The following is a 22,848-nucleotide window of genomic DNA, read 5'->3' as shown; positions in this document are numbered from 1 at the left end:
TGAGAGAGGAGGTTGCGTTTAGATGATCCAAAACCCTACGATGTATACGGGTATTTATAGATGCAGAGAGACTTGTTTGCTACTCTTTCCCATAATTAAATAATCTGAACAAAATCAGATTAAAATTTTCAAGCTACTATATTCCATAAATAATTTGTCTTTTCCATAATTAAATAATCTGAAACAAAATCAGATTAAAACTTTCAAGCTACTATATTCCATAAATAATCTGAAACAAAATCATATTCTGAAACTTGCTTCTAATATACCCGAAACTAAAAAAGGTAGTTCTAATAACAAAATCAGATTAAAACTTTCAAGCTAATATATTCCATAAATAATCTGAAACAAAATCAGATTCTGAAATTTGCTTCTAATATACCTGAAACTAAAAAAGGTAGTTCTAATTTTTGATATTTTTCATCCAAAAATTTCAGAAAATTAGAAAAATAGAACGAAGCGATATGAGAGGCGCCACCTACACGATTTTTCATCCAAAAATTTCAGAAAATTAGAAAAATAGAACGAAGCGATATGAGAGGCGCCACCTACACGCCCCTCGCTTCTCCTTTATATAAGTATATAGTGAAAAAAGCCGCGCTTCGCGGCGGCGTTATAAATTTTGTATATATTTTAATACGAACTATTATTATAATTGGTAAAAAATTATTTTGAGTCATCTTCCTATCAAACATATCACTTATAAAAAAAATATTATAATTAGTATAAAAATTTGTTTAAGTGGTCATCCTCTTAAACACAATACTAATAATAAAATTAGTTTGAACCGCCCTCACGTCAAAGACAATATTAATCCATAATTATTATTTTTATGATAAAATTTAATATTATAATTTAGATCAAAATTAGTTTGATCCGTTCTCTTATCAAACACAATACTAATAACAAAATATTATAATTTAGATATTAGTTTGAGTCGCCTTAGTGTCAAACACAATACTACTAATAAAAATTATTCTAATTATGATAAAATTAAAGATTATAATTGGATAAAAATTATTTTGAACCGTGGTCCCGTTTTAACCAAAAAATATATAATAAAATAGATAAAAAATTATTTTAGTCACTTTCCCATCAAACATAATACTAATAGAATATTTATCATTATTTAGATAATAATTAGTTTGGGCCGCCCTCCCCTCAAATACAATACTAATCAAGAATCATTAATTATGATAAAATCATAATTATAATTGGAAAAATATATCTAATTTCATAGATTTTAGATATTATATTTTTCTTTAAGATTCATGTTTCTTAATTGTTTAGAATTATCTCTCTTTTCTTTTAAGAGTCCTATTTCATAACTACTTAGAATTTCATAGATTTTAGCTATTATATTTTTGTTAAAATTCCTATTTCTTAACTACTTAGAATTATATCTCTTTTACGATTACTATTTTTTAGCTACTTTACCTATTTTCTCTTAAAATATTAGAAAATTTAAACGGAAAGTTTCTAAAGACTCCACATAACCTCTCCCGCGTATCCTCTCAAGAATCAATTACATCATGATAAAATTATAATTATAATTGGATAAATATATTCAATTTCATAGATTTTATTTATTAATTGTTTAGCTATTATATTTTTGTTAAAATTCCTATTTCTTAACTACTTAAAATTATATCTCTTTTATGATTAGTATTTTCAAACTAATTTATCAATTTTCTCTAATGAAAGATTTCTAGAGGTCCCACCTAACTGCCCTGCATCCTCGGAGTGGAATCTTGAAAACTACTGTGTAGCCTGTTCTCACAAACTATTAATGGGAGTTCTAGATGAAGGTAAGAAGATGATATGCCACCAAATTCCATGTTTTGCTTCTCTCCACAATCATGTAGTTCAAGAATGAGATACGGGAGTTTTAAATTTATATAAATCAGATAGGCCGAATGTAAAATCTTTTTCTAACTAAATATGAAGAGATATTCTGGTAATTCTAAATTATCTTTTTCTAACTAAATATGAAAAGATATTCAGGTAATTCTAAATTATTTTAAAAAAATTTAGAGAACTCATTCTTAAAATAAAATCATGGAATAATTAAGATTTTGCAGCAGGATTCTAAATTTTAATAATTTCCATATTAATATGTAATTAAAAATTAAAATTTTATTACCTTTATGATTTCTAAATAAAGAAAAAGAATTGTATTACTTTTAGAATCTTTTTTTAGATTCTAGAATATTACTTTTAGAATCCAATAAGAAAAGAATTGTGTTATCTTTAGAATTCTTAAACTTGATTTTTTGAAATTAGAAGACTGTTATCATTAGAATTCTTAAACTTGGTTTTTTTGAATTATAATTATATTTAATTAGAAGACTGTTATCTTTAGAATTCTTAAACTTGATTTTTTTGAATTATAATTATATTTTACATCCGAAATTTAAGAAAAATCAGAAGACTGAATCGAACAATTCTAGAGACGCCCGCATCCTCCTTTATATATATATATAGCGAAAAAAGCCGCGCTTCGCGGCGGCGTTATGAATTTTTTTTAAATTTAGACAAAAAAATTGTTTTAGCTACTTTCCCGTCAAACATAATACTAATAAAAAAATATTATTATTTAAGTAAAAATTAATTTGGGCCGCCCTCCCCTTAAACACAATACTAATAAATAATCTTTTTTTATAAATTTTGATACGAAATAATATTATAATTCCATAAAAGTTATTTTCAGTCGTGTTCCCGTTAAACATATCTTCAATATATCTTATCGAAAATAAGAATTGTATATATTACTTTACATATCTTAAATATAAATTGTATTTTATCTATTATTATTAGTTTGAATAAATATAATCCTATTTCTTTTAGGATTACTAAATAAGCAAAAAATTGTATCATCTTTAGAATTCAATAAAAATACTATTGTATCATCTTTAGAATTTAATAAGAAATACCAAATAAGAAAAGAACTGTATCATCTTTAGAATTAAATAAGAAAAGAATTGTATTACTTTTAGAATTCTTGGACTTGATTTTTTAAATTATAATTATATTTTATCTCCGAAATTCAAGAAAATTTAGAAGAGTGAATCCAACAATCCTAGAGACGCTCGCATCCTCCTTTATATATATATATTGATTATATTGATGATTTAATGTTATTATTTGTAGAATAAAATAATTTTGTGGCTGTTTATAAAAAATATATTAATGTTTCAAAATTAATATTTGTAGGATAAAATAAATTTATATTATAAAATTTTTGATATAATACCAATAATAATATATAATATTGCAAAATTGGAGTATAATTCATGGTGAAAAAATGAAATACATGTATAATTTTTTCCAGTATACAAATTAATCATATAAAAATTAACAACAACAAACATGTCCGATGAACAAAACAAATATTATAAAAGAATAACCAACAAACATACATCACTTGCTTCAAAAAAAAAAAAACAAACATACATCACTAATAGTTAATTTATTGATATCAACCATCAATATCATGTCAAGACTATATATTTTTTTTCCCGTGTTTGGATTTGTCGACTCCATTATAGCGGTCTATAACTATCTTTGCTTGCAACAACCTTTAATTTTTTAATACTATATAAACAGCATTCACTTATCATTGCAGAAAAACAGCACGTCCGAGTTAGAAATTGAGCAAGAGAACTATCACCAGAGAGAGGTACGGTTGTGGTATTGAGAGAGAGGATGTTGTGTTTTGATGATCCAAAACCCTACAATCTATAGAGATATTTATGGGTGCAAAGAGACTTGTTTGCTACTCTTTCCCATAATTAAATAATCTGAAACAAAATCAGATTAAAACTTTCAAACTGCTATATTCCATAAATAATTTGAAACAAAATCAGATTTTGAAACTTGCTTCTAATATACCCCAAACTAAAAAAGTTAAAACTAATTTTTGATATTTTTCATCCAAAAATTCCAGTAAAATAGAACGGAGCGATGTGAGAGGCGCCACCTACACGCCCCTCGCTTCTTTAAAAATCGAGTAAGAGAACTATCACCAAAGAGCGATTGGTTTGTGGTATTGAGAGAGAGGAGGTTGATGATGCAAAACCCTACAATCTATAGGGGTGTTTATAGGTGCAGAGAGAATTGTATGCTACTCTTTCCCATAACTAAATAATCTGAAACAAAATGAAATTAAAACTTTTAAGCTATTACATTCCATAAATAATTTGTCTTTCCCATAAATAAATAATCTAAATAATTTGAAACAAAATCAGATTAAAACTTTCAAGCTACTATATTCCATAAATAATTTGAAACAAAATCAGATTCTGAAACTTGCTTCTAATATACCCGAAATTAAAAAAGGTAGTTCTAATTTTTAATATTTTTCATCCAAATATTCCAGAAAAATAGAAAAATAGAACGGAGCGATGTGAGAGCCACCTACACGCCCCTCGCTTCTCCTTTATATAAGTATATTGATGATTGATGATTGATTTTGTGCATAGAATTTAAGACTGTAAATTTGTTATTAGAAAATAAACAAATTTATTAAATAAAGAACAATGCTACTTATCTCAATTTTTTTTTAAAAATAATTGAACAAACAAATAACTAATGTTAATTGAATGATTTTGTGCATACCAGAAATCTCATTAACGTAATTGAAATCAATCAAATATTCAGAAAAAATTAAAATCAATCAAATATTCAAAAAAATTTGAAAACAATATTAAATACCTACCATTTTCCTTAAATAAAATATGTCAATCTTGAGGGGCCAAAGTGTATTTCACTTCTTGCCAACTTTTCTTGCACAAACAACTCTTTGGTTGTTTGATCTAAGTTTGGAAGTTAACATTTTTAAAGAACAAAGAGAAAGGGCCACAATCAAATTTATTGCACGAATCCCAACACGGCTCTGTTTATCATCGTACACAGTACTGTACATAGTAAACTAGGCTGTGTTGGTGTATATAGACCAACAACCAACATAAGAAATATAGATACACATATACATACAAATAATGTCTATGAATTTGGTCATCAATGGATTTCAACCATCTTCTTGTTGTTTCTTCAAGCCTTCTCTTCAATGGACTCCAAGAACTCATCACCAGCTTTTATTCTCCAAGCCCCCAAAATTGAATCTACAGGTTCATTATTTTTTGTTTTTGCATTTTTAGTGCTTAAAGTAAAAAAGATCCCAACTTTATTGATCTGTGAGTTTGTATTTTTACTGTATGGTCTTTATATTATTGTATTGTTAAGTATGATTGACTGATTATGACTTAAAAGTAGGAGAAGATCCTGACTTTATGATGTGTGTGTGTTTTGGTGTTGTATGAATTCTTTTTAATTGACTGATTATGACTTATAAGAAAAGATCCTGACTTTATGATATTTGTGTCATTGTGTGTGTTTGTTTTGGTGTTGTATGATTGGGTTATAGGTAATGAGGAGAAAAGGGTGGCGTTGCAAGGCAGTGTTATCTCAAGATGCCCCTTTTGCAGTTGCCATTGGTGCTTGCATCCTCAGTTCTTTAGTTTTTCAGACATCACCAACTAAAGAAGATGATGATCAAGATTCTGATGGAGCTGTAATTGACGCTGATGATACAAGGTTTGCTGTCATGGGGATCATTAGTTTTATCCCTTACTTCAATTGGCTGGTCAGTTGCTTTTCTTTCTCTAATGTGTGTGTGACAGTGTGTGTGATGCAAACTCATTTGGCCTAGAAAGTATGGGTTTTAGTACTATGACGGTGATTCGTAAGAGTTATAGTTTGACACATGTAATCTGTAGAATTGTGACGGTGATCATTTGTCCTACTATGGCTGGTAGTATGTAGATGGTTCATTGATTTTACAGGCTAATATGCTTTGTTGTATCATATGACCGTCCTTGTGTGTTTAAATCAATAAATGCATGTTACTCCCCCATTTTCAAATTCTATTTTATCTTGTATACTATGTGTTTGATATTTTTTTATTTATTTAATATTACCTATCTACTATAGCAATTACTAGTTGACTACTTTTTGGAGTAGTGATGATTGTATTTACAACTAATTGAGGTATGTTTTCATGGCTGTGTTTATGTAGAGTTGGGTTTTTGCATGGACTGATACTGCTAAGAGGCGTTATGCTGTCTATGCCCTAGTTTACTTAGCACCTTACTTCAGGTATGCTACTTATTCTGCTGCACAACTTTTTTATAATGTGAGGCTTAGCTCAATATATGTCAAACGTGAGGCTTTTATTTTGATCCTATCCCTTCGTAGTTCAAAATACTAGAAGAGTCTAGATATCAGCCCAGTGATGAACGTATGAATATCTATTGTAATTACACAAAATAAAACTGGGAGAAACATAGTTCTTTTAGATAGTGGCAGACCTATAGATTAGTTATTGTAACCATCTAATCCATCCTTCAGTTTTGAGATTCTATCTGCACGAAATGGAGCTAAATATACTTGGATGGAGCATAAAGTTGTTTTATTGGGAAAATATGTATAATGATGCATGTAAATTAAGTAGTGTAAGAATGATTTTTATTAAGACTAATCAGAGTTCCTTACTAGATTTTAAGTATTGAAAGTGAAAGGACTATTAGTCGTTGATTAGGATTGTAACATTGTTAGTGAAAACTATTAATAGTTTTCCTAAGAAAATAAGTTTGACATAAATCATCTCTGCTATTAACAATGTTAGATTGGCTCATTGGCATCATGTTGGTTTTAGTGGGCTGGGAATATATCAGCCAATTGTTGACAGCATTTGTTGCTTATGTGTTAATTTGGCTATAGCATTCAATTAATATAATTATTATTTTATGAAGGTAAATATCTATTTTGGGTTATAGGTCAAACATGTCACTATTACCTGAAGATAGCTGGTTGCCTATTGCCAGCATTATTTCCTGCATAATTCACGTTCAGGTAGGAATTCCTCGTGTTTTTCTGATAAACTTATAAAGCAGTGTTCTCTATAGGCTATTTTTTTCTTGGTATCCTTGAAGCAATTCTGTATATTTTTCCTCCCATCAAAAGCTGGAAGCAAGCATAGCAAATGGTGATCTTCAGAGTTTCCGATTATTTAGTGAGGGTGCCAAGGATTTACTAGGAATGAAAGATGACACAATCTCTAGTGAGGTACTGTGACCTCATACACATGACAATATTAGCAAATTGTGCGCTATAGGACTTTTAAGTTAGGTAAAATCGGTACTTACATCTCCAACTGTGTGATCAGGAGAGAAGAAAAGATTCCCAAAACCTACCTTCTGCCCAGGAACAATCTCGGAAGGTAGACGGATGGAGAGTTAATGCAAAGTCTTCTGAAGATTTTGAAAAATCGAGTCAGAGTGAACTTGATGATGAAGAGGTCCACTAGAAGGTTTCTTTGATTATGAATATGTTGGACATTATTCTTACAGAAGTTCAAGCAATGGAAGAATCAGCATTTTGTCTATGTGCAATAGTTTATCATAAATTTGCTTGTTCAAAATGTTTGGGGTTACAGAGGAAAATACACTAGGTTCGAGAAAGCTGATATACATATTTATCTGTGTATTAGGAGAAAAATAGTTTAGCTCCATTGATAGTCTAACTAAAGGGGCTTATTTTAAGATAGATTTATGAGCTAAATTTGCATCTCATGGTTATTCTTGGTGCTCCCAATTATCATAATGTTATATTTGCTTATTCTGCATTTTAGACCAGCTCTGCATTTGGCTTATACTGTTTAAATTAAATGATTTTGTGTAATAGCCTTTTTGGAAACTTGAATTTCATTTAAAATTCTGGATTTAGTTAAATGACATGTTTAAATATATAAAAAACAGTTGAATTTGGATACATATAAAATCCATATAGAAATGAGAATTTGAAATGACAATTCAAATCATATCATTTGAAATCCAAAATTTGAAATGATATATACGTTACCTAATGCTACCTAAGTTACACTAGTATTGATTTATCTCGGCGAACTTAGAGTTTTAAGAACTTAACCTGCTTGAACAATATAAAGCTATACAGTTCTTCATATTGTACCCTGTGGCACAAATATGAAATGCCTTGCTTGTGGGATTATGTCGCCTTTCTGTGCGCTGGTCGGAAAGAATAGAGCGGAAGCTGACGATAAAAAAGTAAAAGTAAAGGCGCATGTTATCCGGTTAAAACTTGTAAATACATAATAGTGAGATCGGAGAGAATGGAGCGGAAGCTGACGATCAACAAAATAAAAGTAAAAGTGCATATTATCCGGTTAAAACTTGTAAATATATAATACTGAGGGCAAACTCTTGAAGCTGATGTTCAACAAATATAAAAGTAAAGATGATCAACAAAAGTAAAACTAAAGATGCATGTTTTCCGGCTATAAATTAAAATTTGTAAATAAATACGAGTTCAAGCTCTCTAAACTAAAAGGCTGCACCCAAATAAATCATACTACCAAATAAATCATATGGAAATAAGTTAAAATTTAAGTATGAATAATTGGAAGTTCAAAAGGTATTCATGAATAATATTTAAACCATGTTTCAAGAAAAAAAATATAATGTACAATATATTTCTGTTAAGGTTATTCTTTCACATAAATATATATTTTATAGGTTACAACCACCTCATCAAACAGAATGCTAGTAAGATCTGAAGGTTATTTTATATTTCAGTATATAAAAAACACACAGAACACTACATTCAAATGATTTTGACATTGTTAAAGATTTTGAAAATTTCAATCTTCATATGTTGTCCTAAAATGAAGACAAACACAAAGCAATAAATTTTCAATATCAAGCAACATTCTTAAATTACAAAATTCGAACCACGGCATAATCAAATAGAAACTCAATTTGTTATAAATAACTTTCCTCAAGGTTTTTGGTTGAAATCAATTGTGATTGTGGTCTAGTTAAACAATATCCTAGTGCTGCTTCCAGTGTATCTCGATAATGACTAGCCAAAGAAATTGATGCTTTAGTAATTTAAAGTTTTAATGCTGCTCTAGCCATAGCCAGTGCTCCCTCGAAACTCTGATTTCCACCAATAAAGCCACTCATATGGATGAAAACACAGCCAGGAATTCCTGCCTCATTTGACAGCTCATGATCTCTCAAACCTCGCCATTGAGCTGGAAGGGCCTTTCTGCTCTCAAATCTGTCTGGAGCTAAAGCAACTGCTTGTACTCGCCATTGATTGGCTCTTTCATCCTATATATTGGATAAAGATAAAGGTATGTGATTTTATAGAGAAACATTTTGTTTTCAGGTATAATATACACAACGAGGAGGAATACTACGTGAAAGATGCAAAATACATACGAGGAAAAGGTGTGAGACTATAAAGAAATAAGTACTGTTCTGTTATAACACGTCTATACAGCATGCAGAAAATTAACAAGTCTGTAATACCTTCTAGAGACTAACAAGTCTTTAATACCTTCTAGAAAAGTGCTCAGACAAACTGATATAACATTGATGATAGAAACAAAATTTCACTACAATCACTACCAGCCGTGACTCTTCTATTTTTGTTTAAAAAGACTATAAGCAAGGTACTCTTTACTTTTAAATATTCTATTACTTTTCTCCTTCCAGACTGTCCTAGTGCCTGAATCTCTTAATGCTCTGCACTAAAAATTAATTCAGTTGTTTTCTTCAGAAAATAAATTTTTATTAATTGTCATAATGATAGATATTATGAGGAACTCTTAGTATATAATAAATCTAACAACCTATGACATATGCAGCAGAATATGACCCTCAAAACCACCCCCAAGCAAAATATTCACGAGGAAAACAATTTAAGTAGCTCACAGAAATGAATAAATTCATAGGTGCACAAAATATAGAAGTTCAACTTTCAGACCTGATAGAGGACATATTTAATGGATGGGTCTATCTTCATCTCTTGTTCAAGCTCAAACAAGTGAAGCTTCCACTGTTGAATACAAAATTCAAAAAGTCACTAACATAAACTCACTGTCAGTCAGTATTGATTTCTATTGATGATCACACATGTCTATTTAATGACCAAATCTAATCCTTGCAAAAATTTGACCAAATCTAATCTAACAAAAACATAAGTGCACAGAAATATGCAGAAGTATTTAGAAAATACTCTAGTAATGCCTGCACAGACATAACTCATAAGAACTTTAAGTAGGCAGATCCAGAGAACTGAACTTGCAGAAGATATTAACAAGCAACTCCAGAAAACATTGAATTTGAAGAGAAAAAATAACAATAATTCCTTCCAAACAGATACGAAGCAAGTACCCAGATCAGCCTAATCACTTGCAAACAATTTGATATCAGATATAAAAGCCTTTCAAAATCCTTGATTTGTTATACGATCAATTTTTTTGTAATAACATTGACATTTTAATTAACTAGTTCCAGGGAAGAAGTATATTATACTTTATTGATTGTCCATCTAAAAAGTTAAATTTTTATATTTATTGCAGAAACCGCGGCATAAGAATTAAGCTTTCGCTAAAAGTTACCATATGAGAAACATTTGTAATCAATTGAGCCGAATTTTAAGATTAATATTATAATTTGTTTGTTAATCCTAATTATAATTTGCAAAAGGGATAGATCACAAAGATTCTCTCTCTCTATATATATATATATAAACTTCAATACATTAGAAACGGCAATGCAAGAACCAATTGAGCTAAAGATTACTAACAGACCGGCGATTAAGACACCTCTGAGACTGACTTAAACGGATCATGACAATTAGGTTGGCATGGTTGCATGATCCAAGATTTTATAGTGACTACTTACAGGGCAGAATCTGTCCAAGACCATAATTTCTCCGCTTGGATCAACTGTTTGCCTTGCAGCAAGACATTCCATCACAATTGAGCGTGCTGGTAACCAAGATTTGGCATGAAATCGAACACTCTGAGAGCAAGAGGGAAAGAAAAAAAATACATATAATGTTATTCCAAGAAATGCATCCTCCTAATACCTTTAAATCTTAAATTGCAAAACCATAATTTAGATGTTCAGTCTCCTAAGAGAAATCTTACATCGAGAAATTCGCTACCAGCTAGAGCCATTGCACGATGGAAGGCCTCATTTTCCTTCTCAGAAGATTGATCTGGGTCAATCCAGTCCAAATTGAACTTTCCAACCCTCGAGGACAAATGTGTATTGTTTACATATTTTGGGGGCTGGTCAGTGTCATACTGATTGATTCCATTATCAATTGCATCAATTGCCTGTTATGGGGAAACTTACGTGTCATATAGTTATGCAAGTGATATTGAATCTTCAGTCTTACCAACTCCAATTCACAGAAACCAAAATTCAAAGAAGTCATAGTGAAAAGTGGGTAGAGAGAGCAAGGGAAGGAGGGTGAGCGAGGGAGGGAGGGGGGGGGGGGGGGGGGGGGGGGGGACTTGGGAGGGAGGGAGGGAGGGAGAGGGAAGGGGCGAAGGGATAGAGAAGTTATGCCATCTATGGAGATTGCTAAAACATGATATTACCTTTTCAGGCCTTGTGCCAATACAAAAACTGAATTATCAAAGAAGATGTAAGGATAATATATAAGAAAATCATGCAAAACAAAAATATGTTATTAATATGGTAATCATTGTGGTAACTTATAAAGTAAACAGATACTATTAAATGAGTAAACATTTTCAGTCCCAACTCCCAAGTACACAATGCCCTCATAATGAATAGGCACTTATCAGCCAACAGGGAACAATCTACACACTCTTTTTTCCTTTTTATTATGTCCCATAAAACCACTTTACAGTGCCTAACATGAAACTTAAGCACCATCCATGTCCAGTGCTAGTGTGTTACCGACCTAAAAATATGCAACATGCTAAATGATATATCAATAACTAAAATTTTTGGTACCTCCATGAAGCTTTTGTAAATTGCTAGATATAAGCGCATCACGTCAGGATGACTTTCATCAAGCTGAACCTCTTTTGCAATTATTTCCAACCCGAAATGCTACAAAGGTGAATTCAATATCAGTTTAATTGACAATAAATGGCATAAACCTTTACGAAATTCTTGTACAAAACCAAGCCATATTTACCCAAAAAGGAGTACAGTCCAGACACCACACATACTATACAGAACCAGTACAGACACCACACATACTATACAGAACCAAGAAATACTCCACTCTATGTACTGTGTACAGCAAAAAAAATTTCAAACTTTTGAAACAAGCAGGCAAGAAAACATAAAGGGCCAATCATTAAACAGCAACTTACCTTATAAACAAGCCCAGCACTACTAAGCTTAGTAGTAAACCCATGTCCAAAAACCTCTCCAAAACCTTTCTGATGATGATCATACCTATCCCTACTAGGATCATAAACCCCACCAACATCAAGCACAGCATCAAGCGTTTCCAACACCTACAAAAACCAAAAAAAAAAAAAAAACCAACTCCTCAAAAGCACACACCAACAAACCAAAAACACAAAAGACCCACTCGGACATTCATCAAACAGGTGGAGTGCACACCTTAGGATCTCTACTTCTAACAACTTCAGCCCCAAAGAACCGATTCGTAAGTCGAATCATGAAGCACCCAAGTGCTTCATCACAGTGGAAGCTCCCATTGTGAGTTCCAATGCGTTTTAAAGAAAGGGTATTTGGGGAATTAGTGGAGAAAGATGAAACCCTAATTGGGGATTGTGAAGGCGAGGGAGAGGCCATTGGAGAGAATGTGAAGATGGGTCTGTAAAAGTTGAAGCTTTTGTTGAGTTTTGTCAAGGGTGTTTGAAAGTGTGTGTTCAGTTGCGGCAATCTTGCAAAAAGCATTACTGTGAATGCGTGTTTGTGTTTATATATAGACAGGACCTTTGGGTCTTTCAGGAGTTAGGACTAGGGTCTAGTGATGAATGAACTTGTCGAAGTATGTCAATCGATTTTCAGTTTCTTGTCTTGCAGTAAATCGAATGATTGAAAATTATTCTGCACTAAATTTTGAAGGCCAGAATTTTCATGATTTAGTGTTATTTTCTAAATTGATGGAATTTATTTTCTTTTCCTAAATAACTAAACTTATACCGTCGTATATGTATTAAAAATGAATATCTATTCATTAGTAATTTCGGAGATAAACAAGAATAAGAATTGAAACCGAAATCTACAATTATTTAAAATGAGAATGATTGTGTAGGGTGTCGTTTAAGAGAGAACCGGTCCAAAATAGAACCAGAGAACCACAAAGGTTCTCAGAACCTTAAATTTTAAATAGATTTTTAGGATCTAAATCTAAATATACGTTTTTTTCATGTTTTTTCATCGTTGTGTATGTTCAAAAATAATTTTAAAATACAATATATAGATGTTAACATTTTTTGTATGTGAAGTCCTCCCGCTGAATCCTAGCTAATACTAAGGTATCTATGTGTTCTCTCGAACATGACCGGCGTTGTGTATGACTATATACAAATAAGATTTTTTTTATAAAAAAATTACAGATTGAGATACAAAAAATATCATTTTTATATATTTTGTTAAATTAATTATTGTCATAACTTTTCCTATATTCCTATCAAAACAACTTATATAATTTTATTTTTTCCACATATGTTGAGATGTTCTAAAGATAATTATATCAAAATATTTAGGGATCTTTTTAAAAATACCCATCTGTAAAATTATTTTTTTAAAAATACTACCATCTTTTTCATTGTTTTTAAAAATACCTTTTCATAAAATTTTTTTTTCAAAAATACGATTTGCAACCTCATTTGCAACCTTGGGCGGCGCAGCCGTAAAAGTTGCAAATGAGGTTGCAAAAGTTGCAAATAAAAATGGAAATGAGGTTGCAAAAGTTGCAAATGAGGTTGCAAAAATTGCAAATAAAAATGGAAAGTTGCAACAGTTGCAACTGCAATTGCAACTAGTTCAACTGAAAACTGTAAGTTGCAAAAGTTGCAAATGAGGTTGCAAAAGTTGCAACTGAGGTTGCAAATGAAGTTGCAAAAGTTGCAACTGCGGTTGCAAAAGTTGCAACTGAGGTTGCAACTGCAGTTGCAAAAGTTGCAACTGCAGTTGCAACTTTTGCAACTTCATTTGCAACCTCAGTTGCAACTAAATGCAACTGAAAACTGTAAGTAACAACAGATGTATGGTGTGCCCCTGGCGGGGCCGTTAGATTACAATAGAATCAACTGAATGCAACCATATGCAACTGAATACAACCATATGCAACCATATATGCAATTACAATTCCTGATTTCAAGTTCCAGTTTTCGAATGTCGTTTTCGACCTCATTTTCGGAATCGATATATATATATATATATATATATATATATATATATATATATATATTATATATATATATCGATTCCGAAAATGAGGTCGAAAACGACATTCGAAAACTGGAACTTGAAATCAGGAATTTGGTTGCATATGAAGTTGCAAAAGAGGTTGCAACACGGCTGGCGCCGCCTGGAGTTGCAGATGAGGTTGCAAAAGTTGCAAACAGTATTTTTGAAAAAAAAAATTTATGAAAAGGTATTTTTAAAAAGAATTCTGGAAGGTAGTATTTTTGTAAATAATTAAAGAAAAGGTAGGTAGTTTTGTAGATTTCCCAAATATTTATACATATATTTTGACAGAGTGATACGGAGTTAACTGAAAATACTATTGAATATTTAGGCAGGTCAAATACAGTTATTATTCTTAATATAAGTCTCCACATTCTCCCCTAAAAATAAGATAAAAAAAAACCCACACACATATCCATCTGAAATGACCTCCATCATCACTCCAAGCTTAAACCAATCACCACCCATGAAAACCATTCACCACCACCCAACACACTCACCATTCCAACCCATTCACACACTTCTTGGCTTACCTTCATCCCCATCTCTCAAATTCAAGTGCTTTAGCAGCAGCAATATCAATAATGATAATAATATTAGTAACAAAAAACAAGAAGGTGGGCTGAAAGAGGTAGTGTATGGAATGGTGGGTGAACAAGTAGAGAGCTTGTTGAAGAAAGAAGAGAACAAGGGGTTGCTTGATGGGCTGGAGAAAGCTGCTGAGAGAGTTGAGATTGCAAGAATGGAGCTTGCTGAGATTGAGAAACAAGAAGCTGAGGCCAAGAGAGTTCAAGAGTATGTTAAACAGCTTGAAGCTAGAGCTTCTGAGGTAGTACTATATACAGTAGAGTCTTGATAAATTAATACTATTTTTTTGGTCCCAGCATAACAAGATAGAGTATTATTACCTGATTATCAAGCCTATTGTACCAATGAAGGGGGCACCGGAGAAACTGAATATTTTGGGGGCGCGCGGTTTTTTTTTCATTATGAAGGAGAAAAATAATTAAAAATAAGATAAAGTTTAGGGGACATTTGATAAGAATCTACTCCCGGATGTCTATTATGAAAATTAAATGAATAAACTTGCTTGTAAAATTGTTAGGAGAGTAAGATTCCCGAAAAAAATTATATGTGCATTTGATTTTGAAATATTGGTGGGCGGCACCAAAATTTAAATTCTCCTGGGGCATTTGATTTCTCAGGGCCAGCCCTGGATAAATGAATAATTTATATCTGTTTTTTTGGTTGTATATTATGGAGTAGTGTATATATTATTAGGGAGCTGAGGCCAGGGAGCTGTTATATGGCTAGCTATTTCTCAGCGGTTGGACCGTTGATATTAAAAATTCTGCTTCCCTACCAGCACAAAAATATTCCTGGAATCTAAACCTCCTTCCATCATTAACTTTTCTTACTAGAAGCCAAAAATCCTTCCCACAAAAGTTGCTGGAAGGGGGGAGCAGAATACTAATGTTGATCAAACGGTTGAGAAGCTGATAAGAGCTCCCTGACCTTCAGTGGCCAGGGATCCAATCCCTTATTATAAGGATTCACTCTTTAGTAGAAGTGTAGAAGGGTCTCTGTACAGGAACCAATTTTTTTTTTTTTTTTTTTTTTTTTTTGGGGGGGGGGGGGGGGGGGGGGGAATTTTACTATGAACTGAAGTATGTTACAATGAAAATAAATATTTGTGGCATAATAATTGCGGATCTATAGCTTGATTCACCGGAAGTTAAGAACAATTGGAACTATGTTATGGAGTAGGATGCTATACATATAGTTAAAGCTTCAATCTTTTTGTCAATCTATACAGCATTTAGTACTAACCACAATATCAAGTGGAGTGATCAATTCTGTTTGTGTCGAAATGTACAACATGTTGGTACTACCATCAAACCAAGCAGGGAATGATGCATTTAATTTGCTCAATATTATAGCATTTAGTACTAACTATAGAATCAAGCAGGGGCTGCCCCCCTTCTGCTTCAAACTGCTGTCTTTTTTTTTACTTAAACTATTATGCTCGGGATGATAGGTGTTTTATGATGCTAAAGCAATGGTAGATTTGTGCACTAGTTATTATAGGAACAGCTCTGTGACGGCTACTTGTTATTGTTTTGTATATAGGATGATCAAGAAACTGCTTGGAGTTTGGTATCCATGAGTATGTTATGGATTGTTTGAATATTTCAGTGAACATAGTTACTTGCTAGAGTCGAACCTCTATAAGTAACTAGCCTTGGAACTGAAGAAAACTATTCATGTGATGAGATCATTCATTTATTGAGGATAAACATTCTTTGTCCCAATTATGTTCAGACATGTAGGGACGGAAGAAAATTAGGTTGTATGGTAAATCTACCTTAATGGTTGCTTTAGTAATGAGGCTTGGACCCCTAAATGTAATACTGTATGATAACTCGACCTCTATGGTTTCTTTAGTAATGAGGCCTAGACCCATGAATTTGTCAGAAATTAATACTAAGCATAGACGAAGCCACGAAGGAACACTCTTCAATCAAGTCGTAGTTACTGCTCTGCAGAAAATGATAGTACTTGTTTTTATGAATCTCGTCGCCAGTGATCTTGTACATTAGAAGTATATGTTTCCAATTGATACAAAATTACAAATAGCTTTCCTGCATATACCAGACGTTCCAAGTTGCTCATTATGAATTTTACCTGTTTTGAAGATTGAAGAATGTCAGAGAGAAATATTAGAAGCAAGTCAATTAGTGAAAGAGGCAGAGCGTTCTTTAGCTGTTGGCACAGATGCCCTCACGGAGGATGAAATTAAAGCAATCAGAAAAAATAAGGAGCGATTGGAGTCTATAAAAGCTGCTATTGTTGCAGCTGTAATTGGGACGTTAGCGGGGCTGCCTTTCTCCTTGGCTCAAGTGACCAACATTTCTGAGCTGATAATCCCTTTAGGAATCACCTTTGCCAGTTGTGCATTATATGGTATAACCTATAGATACGTAATAAGAAGGGATTTGGAAGATCTCCATCTGAAGACAGGGGCGGCTGCTGCATTTGGCATTGTTAAAGGTACATTGTAGTTGTCTTTCATTTAAAACATCAGCCTGAAGCATAGTTAATCTTTTTTCAACTGTTTGAGGACCTAATAGTTTGTCCAAGGCTAATGGAGAACTTAATTGCTATGCAGGCCTAGCTGCTCTTGAAGGCGGACCTCTTCTGGAGTTTAATGCTGAGAGTTTTCTGTCACATGCTTATGACGGTGGAATATCTGTGTCTGAGAATCTTTTGATATTTCTTTTTGCTACAGTTGGTCTGGATTTCTGTATGAAATTGCGGATTATAAGCCCATTTCCTATTGAAAGTTCAGAGTAAAAAATGGTCATCTTTTAAAGACAGTTGCAGACTCATCCTTTAAGTTATTACTCTTCATATAACATTACTGATCAAGAAACTAAAGCTCAACAGGGGGTGGGGGTTTGTTAATCCAACCTTCAGGAATCTAAAGACTGCAACTCTACAATCGCCTTCCCATTATCCTATGTCGTGGTTGTATAAACTCCAACCAAGAGCTTGTTTGATTTACATTAATATGATATACTATTCATATACACCAAGAGCTTGTTTGTTTACTTGCCAGTTCCCATATGATGTTCCCAGGGAGTGCAGGTCACCAATGAAAGTATAGATAAACAACTTCATACAGATATACACAACCTTATGTGGGGTATCAATGCCAAACCTAGTAAGCTCTAAATCATACTAACCTAACAAGTACTAAGAGCAATGATCAGAGAATTCTTGTTTTTTAGTTATAGTGCAGGAGATTCCAAAAAAAAAAAATTGTAGCAAAAAACAAAATTTACACTAATATGAAGCACAACTTTAGAAACTGGGTTTGATCACACTTTTACACCAAGACAATGTAAACATACTTGGGTTGAAGATAGCCTGACGAGGATCGACAATCAATATATAAGTTGACAATTAGCATATTTTAGTCTCAATCTTTTTCGAGATAAATTCGAGTTCATCACATGGAAACTGAGCAACATGCCAACAAAATACATCATACCCAAAAGTTTCATATTATGTTAAGTTTGTCAGCTAAATATCATTCAAGAAAGAACAGCAGCCCAAAAGCTTAGGCCCCGCGCTCATCTGTCCATCTGTCTGATTCCAATAGTTGGATAAATTGCGGATATGCAAGGAAAACCTCCAACAAGTCCTTGCATATTAGAACTTTAATGCGACTACTGCAACTGTACTTGACATAAAAACAAGATCGCATACTCGACATACATTTTAACATATACCCAGTCCTAATTATCTTGCAACTTTATGTTATAGCAGTTCCCTAACTTTCTAGCACTTCCATCAGCTAGAACTCTATCTATCAGCTCATACTTCTTGTGGTTTGCTTTTAGGGTTTCTCCATGCTTATTATGAAGTTTCTCTTCCTCTGCAAGTTGTTGCTACAAACAAGAAAAAACTAAGTTATATGACAATAGATTATAGATTAGTTTAATAATTAAGACGGATTTGAGTCTACCTTAAGCAAGTGAGAAGCCTCAGTAGCATGTTTCTTAACAAGATATTTGATCTCCTGTGCTACCTCAAAATCAGGATCCTTTTCTTCCAACCATTGACATTGTATTGTTCTACCTGGCCTCCTTGGGCGCTCATCAAACATCTCCATCTCAGCCGGCAATGCCCTTACAGGCCTTGGCATCCCAGATATCATGAATGGAAAGTCAGCGGTTTCCTCTATAATTTTCATAGCCTGCCTTTCATTCTCCATCTCCACTAAAGCAGCAGCTGGCATATTACTAGGTCCAATGTAGTTGGGAATGAATTGCACATTAAGAACATTTCCAAATTGACCCAGTGCAGTTTTCACAACAGCATCAGTTGCTAGAGGTGAAAGGTTGTCAATATAAACCGTCTTTTTCACCTTCTGTTTAAAGGCAGCATATTCAGCTTCAGCATCATCCGAGGCTTCCATAACAGTAAACTATATAACAAGAAGGTAAGAAACAATTACCACTTAATCTTTAGAAGATGAATCTAGGCACTGGTAAAACAGAAAGTTCCCATTTATCAAAATCTTGCTAAAGGCCGATCATTTACGGTCCGCACATATAACCAAGACCACTTTATTCGCCACAACACTTCATTTATGACTTCATTTATAACCACAAAGGTCATATATGGTTTGACCTACCTCCAAGCCAAGGAATCACAATTATTTCACACCACAAGTATATATCACTCAGTATCTCTTCATTTCCACGTAAAAAAAAACAACGGGGCCATAGTAAATACCTAAACTTCTTCTCAAACTCAAGGGGGGAGTGTCGCAATGTTGATGCAGAAATACAAACCTTTACTACTACTTACCAGGGAAGTACAATGATACTATAATTATCATAAATCACTGGCAGACTCATAAAATAGAGTGTAAAACCCTTACCACACGGCACAAACCACACAATTACAAGATACATCAACCCAATAATCACATCAAATCCATCCAACACAAAGTAAAATTCAAATTCAATTGTCTACAAAACTAACAAGAACTACATTAAACAAATAAAAATTACTACTAACAAATAAAAATAACGAAGCTCTAATACCGAGAAAGAAATTCGATCTGAACTACTCTGAGAGCACAATCAAGTGAGAAACAAAATTCAGGTTTCAAAGACAACCCATCACTCAATAATAATGTTCTGTGCTGTGATATTATATATTTAATTAATTCGAAAAACTAGGGTTTATGCATAAAGCCCAATTACAATATACCTAAGAACAAATAAACATATATGTAACATAACCGATACATATGAATAAGAATGGAGTTAGAGAGGTTAAGGTAGTACCGAACAGAGAACTCTAGACACGGTGAAACTTTCAAACTACTTCACCGCTTCACTTCACCTCCAATGTGTGTGTATATATTGGCTTATATGGGTTGCTTTTATATATTATTTATCTATTATATTTTAATGATTTATGATTGCTATGGTTTGCTACATTTTTTTATAATTTTAATATACAAAAAAATATAATATTAATTTTAATATTTTATATTTTTTATTTAGAATTTGTAATATCATGATTAATTTTTTTATTTTACGAGAATTGAGTCTCACACGTTTATGTAAAAGTTTTTCATAAAATATTTTTCTAATATACATTCTTTCTTATTATCCTAAGTTTAAAGGCTTAACATCTATTATTGATATAAATTCAAACATTGATGGTTAATTTCAATGATAATATTTTTCTACGGTTAAGATCTTAAATAACTACTATATACATTACAGATAAAAGTAATATTATTATATTTATATCAAGTAATAATTATTTAATTAATTATTAATACCCCTGTTTATTCAATTTATTAAAGCGATACATATACAGTAAAAACTCTTTAAATTAATACTCGGTAAATTAATAAACTCTCTAAAATAATAAATTTGTCCGGTTCAGACTTGGGTCAATGTAAAAAATTGGAAAACTCGATAAAATAATAAAAATAATAATTTTTCGGCAGATCTCTTTATAATTTTTGTTCCCATGAAAATCATAAATTCATAATTCATAAAAAATGTTCATTGAACATATTTAAATCTCTTGTTTTCATTTACTGTACAATACTTCAAAAATGATTATTAAACATAGGAGTAGTTACTAATTTACATTGAGTTGAGTCTTAAGGTTCACTCTAATGTAATTCTAATAGGCATAGACTAATTTGCCTTTTTGTTTGATATGTAAAGTATAATCGATTAAAATTCTTTAAATTAATAATTATTAATTTATTGTTAAATTAATAACTCTCTAAAATAATATTTTTTTTTGGTCCTGACATTATTAATTTATAAAGTTTTTACTTGTATTTCGAAGTTCAGCCCAAAAGATGAAATAATATCATATAATTTATGTTTTTTTATTTACTTTTATTTTTGACCATTTTAACTCGATGTCACAAATATTCACGTCACCGTGTTGGGTTTTTTTCTTTTTTTTTGAAACACACGTCACCGTGTTATTGTTCAGTTTTACTTCTTCATAATTTGATGGATCTGTAGTTTCTAATCTTTCAAATATATATATATAATATTGAGCGAATGCAATATATGCCACCGTCTTGCCCCCTCTCTTAGCTTTCATTTTCCATCTTTTATATGATGCAACATTTCATGTAATCTAATGTTACAACTGTCATCCCACATGCTATTGTTCTGCCTTCTGATGTTCATGTTGGCCTAATTATTCTGCTGGCTAATCATGCATTCAGATCCACATTATGTATCTTTACACAAATACTACTCAATACTTATATTCCAGAGGTAATTAAATCATCAAGTTGAAATTTATAACCTGGGATTATACTAATTTCACTAGTAAAAGTTACACAATAGTAGATCTTGGGATGTTGCAATTTTTGTGCTATTTTTGTCATCAATATGTAGGGTTGACTAATAAATAATTGTCCACAAATGCAGTAGCCTATCACACTACATGATCCTCATGAATTTAAAAATGTAGCTTTCCACTTGCCATTTCACACCCCAATAAGCTTAGATCTCTACCACTGATCTTGCCAACTATATATAATCTGTCCCTCATTACTTGTAGGCTACACCAGGAGCCAGAGATGGGGAGCCTTGGTATTCAGAAACAGCTGCTATGTTTTGCAACTCTCCTGTTTCTTGTGCTGATGCAAACTCAAGTCTTGTGCTACCAATACAAGGTTGGAGATTTGAGTGCTTGGGGTATTCCCACTTCCTCCAATAAAAATGTCTACTCCAAATGGTCGAAAAAATACAGCCTCAAGATTGGAGACTCTCTACGTAAGTTAACGTTTACTGTTTGATCTTTCTTTTGATTGCATTGTCAATCACGGGCTCAAAGTTAGTATTAATCTTGTTTACGTTGCAGTTTTTCTGTATCCGCCAAGTGAAGATTCAGTTGTGCAAGTAACCGAAGAAGCTTACAACAGCTGCAACATTACAGATCCAATCTTGTATATGAACAATGGCAACTCTCTGTTCAACATTACTTCTGTTGATAACTATTACTTCACCAGTGGACAGAAGGGTCACTGTGAAAAATATCAGAAGCTCAAGATTTCTATGCTTTCTGGTAGTGGACCTTCTTCAGCACCTCCTTATGGTCCAGCAGCATCACCCTCTTACGAAAATGTGTTTGGATCAATCCCAGCACCACCATCTTCATCTTCATCAATCAACATTCCAGTCTTCTTGTCAGTAGCCATAGGGTTCCTGAGTGCATTAGTCTAGGCCGGCATATGAAAGGACAAACTCATATTCAAACATTCATCGTACAAATAGTTCTTCATTATAGGTTTTCTGCTTTTTATTGATTCTTTAACATATGTATAAGATTCTTTGTACTTCTACCAGTGCTATAAAGCTGCATCTGTTACATCTTTATTGCTTATAATGTTTATTTGTTTAAGGAATATATTTAGTTCTTCAAAGTTTAATGCGATTACAAGCACAAAGGTGGATAACACCTTTGTTAAACA

General features: G+C 32.4%; 5 protein-coding genes across 6 annotated transcripts; 3 read left to right on the top strand and 2 right to left on the bottom strand.

The window, feature by feature from the left end:
* The first annotated feature begins 4,755 nt into the window (after positions 1–4,755).
* On the top strand, positions 4,756–7,605 carry LOC108206413 (uncharacterized). Its single transcript, XM_017376713.2, has 6 exons — positions 4,756–5,129; positions 5,426–5,644; positions 6,077–6,156; positions 6,837–6,912; positions 7,024–7,125; positions 7,226–7,605. Exons 1-6 carry the CDS (start codon positions 5,001–5,003, stop codon positions 7,364–7,366), a joined length of 747 nt encoding a protein of 248 aa, XP_017232202.1. The 5' UTR covers positions 4,756–5,000; the 3' UTR covers positions 7,367–7,605.
* Positions 7,606–8,741: 1,136 nt separating this feature from the next.
* On the bottom strand, positions 8,742–12,905 carry LOC108205997 (uncharacterized). The gene is made up of 7 exons (XM_017376149.2): positions 12,486–12,905; positions 12,230–12,376; positions 11,862–11,960; positions 11,021–11,212; positions 10,773–10,892; positions 9,850–9,921; positions 8,742–9,191 (listed from the first exon to the last, which is right to left on the bottom strand). The coding sequence occupies exons 1-7, from the start codon at positions 12,783–12,785 to the stop codon at positions 8,967–8,969; spliced, it is 1,155 nt and encodes a 384-aa protein (XP_017231638.1). The 5' UTR covers positions 12,786–12,905; the 3' UTR covers positions 8,742–8,966.
* Positions 12,906–14,681: 1,776 nt separating this feature from the next.
* On the top strand, positions 14,682–17,683 carry LOC108206422 (uncharacterized). Its single transcript, XM_017376724.2, has 3 exons — positions 14,682–15,135; positions 17,003–17,357; positions 17,476–17,683. The coding sequence occupies exons 1-3, from the start codon at positions 14,731–14,733 to the stop codon at positions 17,658–17,660; spliced, it is 945 nt and encodes a 314-aa protein (XP_017232213.1). The 5' UTR covers positions 14,682–14,730; the 3' UTR covers positions 17,661–17,683.
* A 671-nt stretch (positions 17,684–18,354) lies between these two features.
* LOC108206686 (ASI1-immunoprecipitated protein 1) lies at positions 18,355–20,240 on the bottom strand. Of its 2 annotated transcripts, none has more exons than XM_017377066.2 (3): positions 20,171–20,240; positions 18,838–19,299; positions 18,355–18,760 (listed from the first exon to the last, which is right to left on the bottom strand). In XM_017377066.2, exons 2-3 carry the CDS (start codon positions 19,288–19,290, stop codon positions 18,608–18,610), a joined length of 606 nt encoding a protein of 201 aa, XP_017232555.1. In that variant the 5' UTR covers positions 19,291–19,299; positions 20,171–20,240; the 3' UTR covers positions 18,355–18,607. The 2 variants fall into 2 exon arrangements, with proteins under 2 accessions (XP_017232555.1, XP_017232557.1); XM_017377068.2 differs by lacking the exon at positions 20,171–20,240 and adding an exon at positions 19,925–20,087.
* Positions 20,241–21,840: 1,600 nt separating this feature from the next.
* On the top strand, positions 21,841–22,763 carry LOC108209425 (early nodulin-like protein 8). Its single transcript, XM_017380325.2, has 2 exons — positions 21,841–22,150; positions 22,239–22,763. The coding sequence occupies exons 1-2, from the start codon at positions 21,955–21,957 to the stop codon at positions 22,598–22,600; spliced, it is 558 nt and encodes a 185-aa protein (XP_017235814.1). The 5' UTR covers positions 21,841–21,954; the 3' UTR covers positions 22,601–22,763.
* Positions 22,764–22,848: the final 85 nt, after the last annotated feature.

Source organism: Daucus carota, chromosome 2, assembly GCF_001625215.2.
Source record: "Daucus carota subsp. sativus chromosome 2, DH1 v3.0, whole genome shotgun sequence".
NCBI lineage: Eukaryota > Viridiplantae > Streptophyta > Magnoliopsida > Apiales > Apiaceae > Daucus > Daucus carota.
This window is presented reverse-complemented; position numbering and strand designations above follow the sequence as displayed.

Excerpts from the sequence above, each read along its gene's own strand:
- LOC108206413 (XM_017376713.2), top strand. The coding sequence starts at position 5,001 with ATGTCTATGAATTTGGTCATCAATGGATTTCAACCATCTTCTTGTTGT. Across the intron at positions 6,157-6,836 it reads TACTTAGCACCTTACTTCAG|GTCAAACATGTCACTATTAC; the intron begins GTATGCTACTTA and ends TTTGGGTTATAG. Across the intron at positions 7,126-7,225 it reads ATGACACAATCTCTAGTGAG|GAGAGAAGAAAAGATTCCCA; the intron begins GTACTGTGACCT and ends CTGTGTGATCAG.
- LOC108205997 (XM_017376149.2), bottom strand. The coding sequence starts at position 12,785 with ATGCTTTTTGCAAGATTGCCGCAACTGAACACACACTTTCAAACACCC. Across the intron at positions 12,377-12,485 it reads TTAGAAGTAGAGATCCTAAG|GTGTTGGAAACGCTTGATGC; the intron begins GTGTGCACTCCA and ends TGGTTTTTGTAG. Across the intron at positions 9,922-10,772 it reads TCTTGGACAGATTCTGCCCT|TGGAAGCTTCACTTGTTTGA; the intron begins GTAAGTAGTCAC and ends TGTATTCAACAG.
- LOC108206422 (XM_017376724.2), top strand. The coding sequence starts at position 14,731 with ATGACCTCCATCATCACTCCAAGCTTAAACCAATCACCACCCATGAAA. Across the intron at positions 15,136-17,002 it reads TTGAAGCTAGAGCTTCTGAG|ATTGAAGAATGTCAGAGAGA; the intron begins GTAGTACTATAT and ends CCTGTTTTGAAG. Across the intron at positions 17,358-17,475 it reads TGCATTTGGCATTGTTAAAG|GCCTAGCTGCTCTTGAAGGC; the intron begins GTACATTGTAGT and ends ATTGCTATGCAG.
- LOC108206686 (XM_017377066.2), bottom strand. The coding sequence starts at position 19,290 with ATGGAAGCCTCGGATGATGCTGAAGCTGAATATGCTGCCTTTAAACAG. Across the intron at positions 18,761-18,837 it reads AGGCTTCTCACTTGCTTAAG|CAACAACTTGCAGAGGAAGA; the intron begins GTAGACTCAAAT and ends TCTTGTTTGTAG.
- LOC108209425 (XM_017380325.2), top strand. The coding sequence starts at position 21,955 with ATGGGGAGCCTTGGTATTCAGAAACAGCTGCTATGTTTTGCAACTCTC. Across the intron at positions 22,151-22,238 it reads CAAGATTGGAGACTCTCTAC|TTTTTCTGTATCCGCCAAGT; the intron begins GTAAGTTAACGT and ends TTTACGTTGCAG.